This window comes from Prionailurus viverrinus, chromosome B1, assembly GCF_022837055.1.
Source record: "Prionailurus viverrinus isolate Anna chromosome B1, UM_Priviv_1.0, whole genome shotgun sequence".
NCBI classification, from domain to species: domain Eukaryota; kingdom Metazoa; phylum Chordata; class Mammalia; order Carnivora; family Felidae; genus Prionailurus; species Prionailurus viverrinus.
The window spans coordinates 162,081,540-162,093,656 of NC_062564.1; the positions used below are offsets into that span (position 1 = coordinate 162,081,540).

Sequence of the window (12,117 nt, forward strand, 5' to 3'; positions counted from 1 at the left end):
AGTTCTGATTCTACCATTTGTTGTCGAATTTTAGAAGAGTTAAACCTCGTGAATCTCACTCCTCGCCCCTGCCACAAGCCACTATGAGAATAATTACAGCATCTTCTACATTGAGATGGCCTTCTTACTGTGAACATTAAAGTAAGATAATCCAAGGAAAGTACCTGGCACATAATAAGTGTTCCCCAAATCTCTTTCTCCTCTTCTTTTTAAAAAAAATTTTTTTTACATTTATTCACCCTTGAGAGACAGACACGGCAAGAGTGCGGGAGAGGTAGAGAGAGAGAGGGACACAGAATCTGAAGCAGGCTTTAGGCTCTGAGCTGTCGACATAGAGCCTGATGTGGGGCTCGAACTCATGACCTGAACTGAAGTTGGACATGTAATTGACTGAACCACCCAGCGCCCCTCCTTTAAAAGCCCAAAAAACATCTTGACTTTTATCAGGTCATTAACTAATGGTGAGCAAACTATGCATCAATTGTTTGCAAACAAATAAGACAACTTTTTTGGCAAGACTTTTAGGAAGGCAAAGGAATAGTCAAGTAGTTAAAAATAAATGATTTCTTGTTTTTACTTTTCTTCTTCACTAAGAATTGCTAATAGTGCTTGCTGCCCTCTTGGGAAGTTGTAAGGATAAAGCAAGGGATGAAGTATTCAGAAAAGTGCCTGCTCAAAGGATGTGCTCAATGAGTGTTGTCTGCTTTTGTTATTTTCTAACTTCCGTCTCCATGCTGTGTGAATTTTCAGTTAATTATTTGAATTCCCTGCATGCTTTCTACATGTAAAAAAAGTGTTGTATTAATCCTTATGTAAGATCTAATAAAAAACTATATGGGATAGTTTCAGGAGCGCACATAGACACCTATATTTAACTGGGATTTTTCTTTTGCAGGTGACAACTAATGAAATTCTGTTTCATGTTTCACAAAAAGGATGAGGAGTTTGCTTTATTTTATTAGGATGTAAGACTTTACGAATAAAGCCAACCACTGACAGGAATATGCAAGGTGAGCCTGCTTTGTGGTGCCATAGCCTTTTTCCCTCAAACATACAAATTTATTTTGAGTTTAAGTTAAAAATATAAGTCACACAGACGGTGAAATACATATAAGTGTGTAAGGAAGGTGAATGAGAGATGAAGGGTATGATAGTCATGAGTACTGACAAGCTATGAAATCAAGCCAACATCTGGCAAGGTCGTCACAGGCTCTGGTAAGTTACAGCATAAATGAATATTGGAAACAAATTAAATGAAGTAAACATGAGAAAGTGTTATGCAAATATGTAATCAACAAATGGCAGTATTTGAAAATAGAACATAGAGTTGATCTTGATTTATATTTTTTATTTGCAAAAGTAACACTTTCTCCTTTTGACAAAGTGTTATAGAAACATACGAAGTAAAAAGTGCAAGTTCTCATCCATCTGCCTCTTTGCCTCAACCGTTTCCTAGAAGTAATGTCAAGACACCGACAGTGGAAAAGTTAGTGATAATGTAATAGATCAGGCATCAATTTGGTTATAGCTACTTAAAACAATTTTTTTTTTATCACAGCAAATTGTAAATATGTAAAAGTAAAGGGAATAGTAAAATGAACCCATATATACTTGGCATCCAACTTCCACAATTATTAAACTTTTGGTAGTCTTACTTTTTAACATACGAAGTCCAAAATACTTGTGGTGCCAGAACCAAATTTGGCATCACAGAGTATAATTTATGTAGGGTGCTCTGGTGATATGAACAATGTATATTCTGTGTACACAAAACCCAAAGAAGTGGCTGGAATACAGAGCACTCTGTGATTAAGTTAAATTTGCCCTGGATGGAGCTACATGACAACCGCTCATTTATGCTCATAGTGCCTTTATTTTCACCATTGTCACTCTAGTCTCTATTATAGTGCTAGCACATAGTAGGTGCTCAAAAATGGCCATTGCAGATTAATGAGCCTTATTTGCAGTGTAGAGCTCTGTAGCATGATGGAGGCCACACACTGTGGTATGACTGACCTTCACAGACTGCTTCCCACTGTATCAGATGCTGACTATGTGCTAGGTCTGGGCTCACCAGCTGTTAGGTCCTATTCTAAGTGCCTTACATGCAGTAACTCATTGAATTCTTACAAAAAAACCCAACAAAGAAGGTACTATTATCATCTTTCATGTTTCATAGGTAGGCAACCAGTAAGTGGGTCAAGATCACATGGATAGTAAGGGGGCTTAAGTCCAGTAAGTGTGGCCCCAGGGTCTGCACTTAGTGACGCTCTGCTGCCTCACTCCCAAATGTGTCCGAATCCCATCTAGAAGCACTGAATACACTTGGGCACTTTGATAGGGGGTGGGTGTACCTGTACTGCAGGATTAACTCACAAAATCACTCCAGTGGTACCACATAATGGGAGGGTGTTGCCCAATGACTAGACCTTTTTCAAAAAAAAAAAAAAAGAGAAACAAAAAAACAGACTTTGTCATTTTTCATGAACATAAGGCACTTCTAAGTACTGTGTGGGAGGGAATGTGGTAGACTGATTTCATTGCAACCCTGCCAAATTCTGGTCTTGTGACCATCAAAGACGCATCATTTCCTCCAAGACTGCTAAAGGGGGCTATTACCATGGGCCTGCAGGTTCTGGTTTGCATTGGGAGGAGACACTATCTTCCTAAGTGAGACCTGGAAGAGGAAGTGTCATGAATTGTAAATAAGCCTGAGCCTAAAGAATTGTTTGGAGATAGAAATGGAAAGAAATGGCCTCCTTCAAACCAGGTTCCACCCCCCCTCCCCTTGCCCTCCCCCCCCCCCCTCCAGCTTTGTCAGGGCTGGTCCTGCTTTATTTGCTAAGTTTACTAGCAGGAAGGGAAGGGATTCTTTAAGGATACTCCTGACTCTGACAAATATAATTACCTCCTAGATTAAATATGAGTACATCTCTACAGTGGAGCATCGTGTCACTATTAAAAAGAATAAAATGGAACCTTATGGGTCAACGTAGAGTGAGCTTCAAGTTCTAATTTAAAGTGAAAGATGCCAACATGGTATTTATACCAGGGCCACCCTTGGCGATACACCTATACCTATATGTGCAAACATTTGCTTGGGAAAAAATAAAAAGGTGAAAGGCTTGCCTCTGCTGAAGAAGGGCTTTTCAGTCTCAACTTTTTCATATGATAAGAAATCTTAAGCATATACATTCATTGTATTTCAGAGTTAAAGTGTTTCAGTTGTTGAGCCTGCAAAGCAGAAGAGTAACTACAGCAAATATAAACATAGAAGAAGAAAAGCAACACTTCACGGTGTATATTTCAGGAAGCAGGGTTTGGCCTAGATGCAGAAATAATAATTCTACCTCTCCATCTCTTCTGAAGGATGGTGCCTTAAGACAGAGGGATCTGCAAGATCCCTATTTAATGAAGTTGGGGGTTGTTCGATGTCACTTGCTAAGTATGGGGAGGCATGGAGAGAAAAGAAGGGAAAAAAATGTCTAAAGGAATCTGCCTTCTCCAAACAGCTCCACAAGGAGTCGACACATGCAGACAGAGTCGTGTGAGGAGAGGTTTGGTAAGCTGTTCTGCATGCCCCGGGTCTGGGACCAGGGGGCATTCTCTTCATTGCTTCAGTGAAGCCGGCCTTCTTCTCCTGGGCCTATGGGTATCTTGGCTAGGAGCTCTGTTCTGGAAAGGGGCCTGCTCAAAAGCCCAGGAAGAGTCATGTAGTCCTTGTCAGGTAACACGGTGGACAAAAGCCCTTTCTCAAGGAGAACGTCACTCACGGATGGGTGGCTCTCATGCCACGATGCTAGGGCCCTGGCTACCGACAGCTCCCCGGAGTCCTGATGCAGGTTTTTGGTGAAACCCAGGGTCTCAAATTTAAATGCCTTTGGGGGCTAGGCTGGTAACTTAAAAACATTTGAAGCTGCCAGGTATAAGAGGAAATAGGGGGAACTTTGGAGAACTGAGCATGTGTATATTCTGACTACAGACATTCAGATTCAGATTTTTAAACTACAATTTTGCTGGCCAAGCAAAACACTCAGTACTGGCTGGAGTCACTGCCTGCCAGTTTGCGATCCTGCATTCGCCTGGGTTCTGTATCTGCTTTTCCCTGGTTGCTTCAACCTGCTGCTGCTGATCCACAGCCTGTCGCCCAGTCACTACGGGAACGCGCGGGCGCTGAAGACGGTCCAAATTCTGGCGCGCCTCCTGAAGGCTCGGTGTCCCACGCCTGCGCTCACGGCGCTGTCCCCTCCTTCTGCACCCCTACCCTCATCTCGGAGGGCCTCAAACTACTGAAGCTTGGAGTTTCTCAGAAGCCGTTACGGGCTACATTTTATCTCTACGGAGATAAACAACGGAGTTGTTGCACCTGGGACGTTCTGCCTCGGGCGACCTGGGGCCAGATGCAGTCCCAGGCCAGCGGGGAGACGGGGAGATGCAGTGGGCAAGGGGAGCCGGAGATCCAGGCCCGGTACCCGGCTGAGAGGCGGGACCTGCGGCAGAGGGGAGCCCCGCCCCTGCCCCGCCCCTCAAGACCCCGCCCCCAAGCTCTAGAGTTTCGGCCTCCGCTCCCACCCGGCACTGAGTCCCGGGACCCCGGGAGAGCAGGCGGTGGATGGTTGTGTTTCCTCTGCCCGCGCGGGGCATCACTTGCGCGCAGAAAGCCCAGAGCTGTAGCGCAGCCGGGATTTCCTCTCCTCCTGGCACCCGCAGACGCCCCTGCAAGTCGTGGCCGGAGCCAGAGCACCCTCCCCTTTGCGCCTCACAGTCCTGCGCTGCGGCGCGCGTTCCACCTCCGCGCCTTCTTCGCCCGGCAGGCCCGGGGAGAAAGAACCGGCGCCCGAGTTCTGGGCAGGGCGCCCGGCGCGAGGTGCGGGATGGAGAGCAAGGCGCTCCTGGCCGTCGTTCTGTGGTTCTGCGTGGAGACCGGGGCTGCCTCTGTGGGTAAGGAGCCCACTCCCCAGAAGGAAGACGGAGAGGTCGGGTGCGGGCGGAGAGATGGGGATGCGGAGAGGTCCTGGAGGCCGGATCTAACTCAGACTCAGAGAGCTGGAGAGTTGGAAGTGACTTGACACTTTGTGGTGTTTCATTTACCAATAAGGAAACTGAGGCTCTTTGGTGGGCCCAAGATGATCCAGAGAGCCGGTAGTCTCCGGAGCGCAGTTCCTTTTCCATGACTTTGGTCTGCGACAGGGGCCTCGGCTGGAGCAAGTCCTGCGGAGCCGACACACCCTCGGGCTTTCGGGAGGCGGGGGTGGGAAGGCGGGCGCCCGGGGCTGGCAGGGGAGAGGTATTCCCGCAGGCGGGAGCAGGCGCTGGAACGCTGTCCGGCTGGGCGCACCGCACTAGCCCGGACTCGGGGAAGGAAGCCTTGCAGGGAGCGCAAGCCGGTTCGCTCGGATCTAATCGTGCACTAGGCTCTGCCTCTGTAGGAGTCGAGCAGGGACCCCGGTGTGCCGTTCCCTTCTGGCTGGAACCCACAAACACACCCACTGTATGAGCTGCATTTCGGGGAGGGAAACTTTTTTTCCTTGCTTGGTGCGGGATGCCGCTCTCCTTGCAGAGAGAAGGTGAAATTGGGCTCGGACTCGGGATTGTGACAGCTGCCCAAAGTGTCTCCAAGAAACACTCACCTTCTTATGTAAAAGAGTGACATCTTTTAAAGCTTTGGTCTTTGGGATAAGCGCATGATCAGAAGTTCACGATCTGAAAACTTACTCTGCGGGACTCCGTACCTGGATACAGCGCCACTCGCCACTTTCCTTGCCACCTAAAATTTCAGTCCCCTTCAGGATTAGGAACACACATGCTCTTGGTGCAATGAATGTCTGTCTTTCTCTCTTCGCGCTCCCCGTCACCCCTGCCCGCTCTCTTCTCGTATCTCTTTTCTGTAGCCACAGTTTGCAGATTTCCACTCTTTGGAGGGTGAGAAAGGAGAGAGGGTGGAGAAAAGGAAAAAAAAGAAAAAGGTCAAATGATTCAGGGAAAGTTCCTTATATTGAAATAAAAGAGTCTTAAAAAAGACACACTCGTACACTGTTAAGATCATCTGTCTATAGTTATTGAATTTTCTTGATAATGACTTGGTTCATCAGGGCCAGCTTCGCCATGGACACTCATTTGTCCCTGACAAGACGTCTCTCTCCCCCTTTACAGTGTGGAACATGTGGTTGTTCTGTATCCCACAAAGAAGTGAGTTGCTTCTAAGCCTGGGGTGTTTCATAGCGCAGCAGTGTAACTGTAATCGGGTTGCCCTGAATATAATGATGAGGTTGCCCTTTTGGAGTGTGTGACTTACTTAATTGGATTGGACTATAATTGGTGCCATCAAATTCTAGAGACAGAGGCACTGTTGTTTTTCCTTCCTGTCTTTGAGCTGGAAGGGTAATAGCACACACATGAATTAATTTTGGTTAGAGGATTTGAACATAGAAGGGCTTTTTATGGACTAGCAACATATGCGCTTCTTACAGTTATTTCTTCAGAATTTCTGAAGAGTGGAACTTAAACCTGCCAATGAAAATGAATGAAGCTTAAAGGAGCAAAACAAAATTGAATGTTGGTTGGTCTATGGATATGAATTTGAAACTATCATTATTGATACAGTCTTGCTGAAAAAGATTTTTGTTGTGTGCACGTCTCTAGAATAGTGTGGTGTTGTCTTAGCTTCCTATGAATGGAGAACATATCTTTAATGAATTTTTTTAACATAAGAAAGTGTGGCTAGAGTGTGAGATAATCTGGGACGATAATTTATGAGAGATCTTCAAGAACTCTTGTTTTGGCTGTAGGGTGAACATAACTATTTAGAACTTTGCCTTTACTACCATTTTTTTCCCCTCACATAAATGTGTCCAAATAATGGGATCTTTCTCATTTGGATCATTGTACAAATTGTTTTAAGTTACTGTTTTCAACACGTTTCTCAACCTAGTGCTTCCCAGTCATGTTTGATATTTGTACGCATCCAACTAAGTTGTTTTCATTTTCCTTTTCTTAAACAAAGTGAGACTCCATTGTTGGGAGGCTTTTCTGTTGCTTTTAAACACGTTGCTTTATTGTTTGTCTACTTTGGGGCAATTTTTTCCTTCCATATTGAAAAATGCTGTGCTGATTAACTGATCCTGATATCCCAGATCAATAGCTGTCCAAGAGTGTCCCGTAGACCATGTATGATCAAGTCACCTGAAATACTTGTTAAAATGCCGATTTGTAGGGCTAGGGATATCTTACACATCCTAAAGTTTAAGAATTACTACCCCAAACACAAGTCAGTACCAATACCAATTAGTTTCTGAGATTTATTGATATAACTTAATTTCTGGTTTGTTTTTTTTTTTTAAACAAGGATATTGATCAACAAATCTACAATTATATCAGCAACTATTTTGCACATCTGGGTGAGTGTGTAGAAATATGTGTGATCAGTTGTTCATTTTACCTGTAGCTGTTCACACTGGGGTCCGCAGATTCAGTATATTGGGTATTTGCACTCAGTATGTGCTCATTCTGTTTACTCATACTTTTTCATATTTGCTAATACTGTCTTATTTACCCAACAAGATCAGTGCCAGTTTAGGCTTAGAGAATCACTGGTTCTCTTTTGAAAAGTATTTATTTATTTATTTTGAAAATTCTAGTGTAATTAACATACAGTGATATATTAATTTCAGGTGTACAATATAGTGATTCAGTAATTCTATACATTACTCAGTGCTCATCATGATACGTGTATTCTTAATCCCCTTTGCCTATTTCATCTACTCCCTACCAACCATCAGTTTGTTCTCCATATTTAACAGTGTATGTTTATTTGTCTCTTTTGATTTTCCTTGCTCATTTGTTTTGCTTCTTAAATTCTACATATGGGTGAAATCTTTGGTACTTGTCTTTCTCTGACTCAGTTCACTTAGAATAATACTCTGTAACTCCATCCATGTCCTTGCGCATGGCAAGATTTCATTCTTTTTTATGGCTGAGTAATATTCCTTTGCATATATACCACATCTTCTTTGTCCATTCATCTCTTGATGGACACTTGGGTTATTTCTATATCTTGGCTAGTGTCAATAATGCTGCAGTAAGCATAAGGGTGCATGGATCTTTTTGAATTAGTGTTTTCATTTTCTTTGGGTACAGAGTCATTTGTTCTTAGTTGATACGACTTAAGGACCATATTAAGATTGGTGCTTACCCAGCATCCATCACTTTTTAAGGTGGTGTTTTGGAGATCTGGATATTAGTTAAGGCCCTATCATGGTGGACGGTTTTTCTTTCTCTGACAGTTTTTCAATACTTACTAGCTCTTTGCATTTTGTTCACAGAGAACTCTTGTTTTTTCTTGTTGTGGAGTGACCCATGGTGAGAATCTGTCCCGTTGTATTTGTAGGTAACGACAGCTTTCTTGTGTTACAAGCTTGGTATCAGAAAGCTCAAAGTTTTGTTTAATAAGTTGAGATTCCTCAATTGTAATTCATTAGCATCATACTTTTTCAGTCTCATTCTCTGAGGAAAAGTATATGAATGGGCATGTTACATGGACACTGGCAAATGTTTTCTTTTCCTCAGTTCTTCTCATCTAGTTTTAATGTACCTACCATCTTCCAACTCTGGCAGTTCATTTACCAGAGGAAGTGCACTAGAAAATTGATAAAGGAAAATGAGACAATGTCAGGGGCACTCCCCCCCCCTCCAGGGTACATAGACGAACTGTATAGAAATCTCTCTAAGTAGTATTCATTAATCAGCAATTTTGTCAAATGTGTGCATCCTATGCTTTATAAGAAATGTCAGTGGGTCCTTTCCCAAGGGAGTGAGATCATCAGATGAAGGTTCATTTGGTTTCAATGTCCTATATCCTTTTGTAAGACCTTGAAGTTGGCAATGCAGGAAAACAGGAACTCCACCCTAGCTCCGTGAATTGCAGAACTTTTGTGTTGGTTTATGACCATCTGCCCATTCTTCCTGTTATGACACAGCTTGTGAACTTTTACTGGGAATGGTGAAAAGTAAATTCACAGTTTTACACAATGAATTGCTGAAGAGGCCTTTTAAAGTATAGAGTATGCATTGTTTATAGAAGGTGTTTCCTATTGGGTCTGACTCAATGGCAACTACATTCATTTATTTAATTTGTTTCTAGGTTTGCCTAGTGTTTCCCTTGATCCACCCAGACTCAGCATACAAAAAGACATACTTACAATTATGGCTAATACAACTCTTCAGATTACTTGCAGGTAAGGATTAATTTTAGATTCAGATTTCCTGTGTTAAGTAACTCAGTGTTTATTGAGGGAAAATAATTTCCTTAAGCAGAATTATAATAGAGATGTAATTATACATGATGAGGTTTCTAATAAATGATTTAATAATGAAAAAATGAGAACGCACTTCTCCCAAAATTTTTGTATGATTTTGCTGGCATTTTTTTCTGCTGCCCTCTGCCAACACACACACACACACACACACACACACACACACACACACACACACACAGAATAGCACCTGGAATATAGTATATAATAGATGTTCATTAAATATTGGATAAACAAGTGGAATTGAGGACTTATCCTTAAGGGATGCAGTTGAAGGAATTTGGGCCCTATTTATTATATTCAGGATGGCTCTTGGACATTTTATTTTATGGTTTTCTGAGAATTTTATTTTATGATAAAATTACGACTGGGGTAGCAATTTAATATTCAGCCATTAATATTACTGAGTATGTGTTCTGCACAAGTAATGGACTTCATGCTTTGGCTTGATGTTGTGGAATGCCTCTCGTCTCATTTGGTAGCAAGAAGTCCTGCCCTTGATTTTTGTAACTGGGGAAGCAGGCTTCTTTGAAAAGAAGAAGAAGCATTTAAGTTTGTCTTACAGCCCCTACCCCGGAAGGAAAGGTAGAAGACTTTGGTGTTTAATGTAGCGACCCAGAGGCTTTGCAGGAACCTCTCAGTGTGTCTTTGGCAGAGACAAACAGGTGGAGAGATGGCTGGAGGTGATGTTGTCCTCTGAGAAGAGAGCTGGGGGTCCACAAAGAATCTTGGGCAGCTTACCGCCATTGAGAATGCTTGATGAACACCAGGTGTTCACCACAATGACACAGATCTATTTTAGACTGCAGAGGTGTAAAGGATACCCTTGTCCCCTTATCAAGGGTGGGTCACCAATACCCAGCCCTCGAGGAAAAAACACGGTAACAGTGCTATTTCTCTAGCTTTGCAATTTGAAGACATATTTCTTAGTAGATTTTCCTCGTAACCATCCTCAATAACAGAGGTTATTTAAAATCCCCACAGATCCCACATTCCCTTTTAAAAGTCATTCAAAAATTTTTTCTTATGTCCTGAAAAAGCTATGGAGTGTGTTAAAGTAACTTCATTAATGTAGCTGCAACTTCATGGAAATTTCAGATTCTTTGAAAGAAGAATCAATGATGTTGCATTCTTCTTTATGTGGACTGTCTTTCATAGGGCTTTGCCGGGAAGTGCTGCAGTGAAAATAACCTTTGTTTGAATGCAGCCTGCATAAGATCTACGAGACTCTTAGAAAGTTGCACCCTCTTCCTTCAGAGCCTCACTTCTTACCTTCCTGTGTGGCCACTCTTATCTGACCACTCTGGCTTCCTTGCCATTCCCCTGATACTCCAGATACTCCTGCCCCAGGGTCTTTACATTTTCTGTTCCCTCTGCCTGGAACACTGTCCCTCCTTACATTCAAATGGCTTTCATCAAGCCCCATCCCTCCAGAACTCTTTACGCTTTGCGTATTCTATATTTGCTCCATAGTACTTATCACCGCCTTACATTTTATTTACACCATTTATTTTACTTACTTTTAAAGAATTTCGCCTTTAAAGAGGTGTACTCACTAAGTCATTGCCTGTTTCTTCTAACTACACTAAAGTTCCATAACGGCATAGATTTTTGTCTGATTTGTTCACTGCTGTATCCCCAGACTTTGTCAACATTTGGCACGTAGCACATGTTGAATGAATATTTGTTGAGTGAATGAGTTAATTAATAGGAAATCCAGGAATTCTTATCAGTGATGTCTGAAGCCGAGTTCATGGCTTTTTGTCATTGGTGGCTCCAGCCTGTCATTGTTGGTAAAAAAAAAAAAGGCTGTGAATCTGTCTGTTGAGTTTATAGATGTTTGAGAACCAAAACCTTCTGTTTTCTTAGAAACAGTCTCCTAGTGTGGCATTTCACATGAATACTTCCCTGGAATTAATTTTTCAGGGGACAGAGGGACTTGGACTGGCTCTGGCCCAACAACCAGAGTGGCTCTGAGAAGAGAGTGGAGGTGACGGACTGCAGTGACAGCTTCTTCTGTAAGACGCTCATGATTCCAAAAGTGATCGGAAATGATACTGGAGCCTACAAGTGCTTCTACCAGGACACTGACGTAGCCTCGGTCATTTATGTCTATGTTCAAGGTAAGTGGGTAAATGGAATGCATTTCCCAAGTTGATTTGCCAGTTATAAAACACAAGAGGCGCAAAGCAGAATTGAGTACAATGGAGTACAACAAAAGGCTCGCTCCAAAGGCTGTCTGCCAACAGGAATACACAAAATTCTCTCTCGAGGCTTCCCCCGAGGATAAGACTCACTGATTTGTTCTGGAACTTGGGCCCTGTTGACATCTCTGTTGCCCACTTGGTGTGGTTCTGATCTTTGTTTCTGAGGGAAATCTGTGTTCACAATTGGCTACGGGGATTTATACAAAGCCTTCTGATGTTTGAGAAAAAGAACCTGCAATCCTTGAAAAGGAAGATTCAGGAGTGAGTTATGGAGAGGTTTCAATGGAGAGATAGGTTATCTAAAACAGGGTAGGAGATTTTCCCAAGAATGCACCGGGAAACAGCCAAGGGCACTGAAGCTTTTTTTCTACCTAAGAACTTTTCTTTTCCTACTTCTACTTTGTGAAAAACAATTTTCATCCTCTTGTGCAAATGAAGACACTACCTCAAAGAGCGTTTCGAGGACAGTGTTTCTTTCCTTCACTTGTGTGGTCTGAGATCTGGGATGATGTGCCACATCTTTCTAGAGTTTGCAGTTTCGGATTGACATCATGGAGGTCAATTTAACATCCGTGTAGAATAAAACACAATGTTACATG

At 42.7% G+C, this 12,117-nt stretch overlaps 1 protein-coding gene across 2 annotated transcripts in view; it reads left to right on the forward strand.

Moving 5' to 3' along the window:
• Positions 1-895: 895 nt before the first annotated feature.
• The window catches only part of KDR (kinase insert domain receptor), a 50,244-nt gene continuing 39,022 nt past the window's right edge, over positions 896-12,117 (forward strand). Inside the window, exons 1-3 of one of the 2 annotated variants that reach the window (XM_047856432.1) lie at positions 896-1,010; positions 9,140-9,233; positions 11,238-11,434. In XM_047856432.1, coding sequence (XP_047712388.1) covers positions 1,004-1,010; positions 9,140-9,233; positions 11,238-11,434 — 298 coding nt within the window. In that variant the 5' untranslated portion in view covers positions 896-1,003. Of the gene's footprint in view, positions 1,011-4,643; positions 4,942-9,139; positions 9,234-11,237; positions 11,435-12,117 lie in introns of those variants that run through there. The other variant, XM_047856431.1, reaches the window with a different exon arrangement.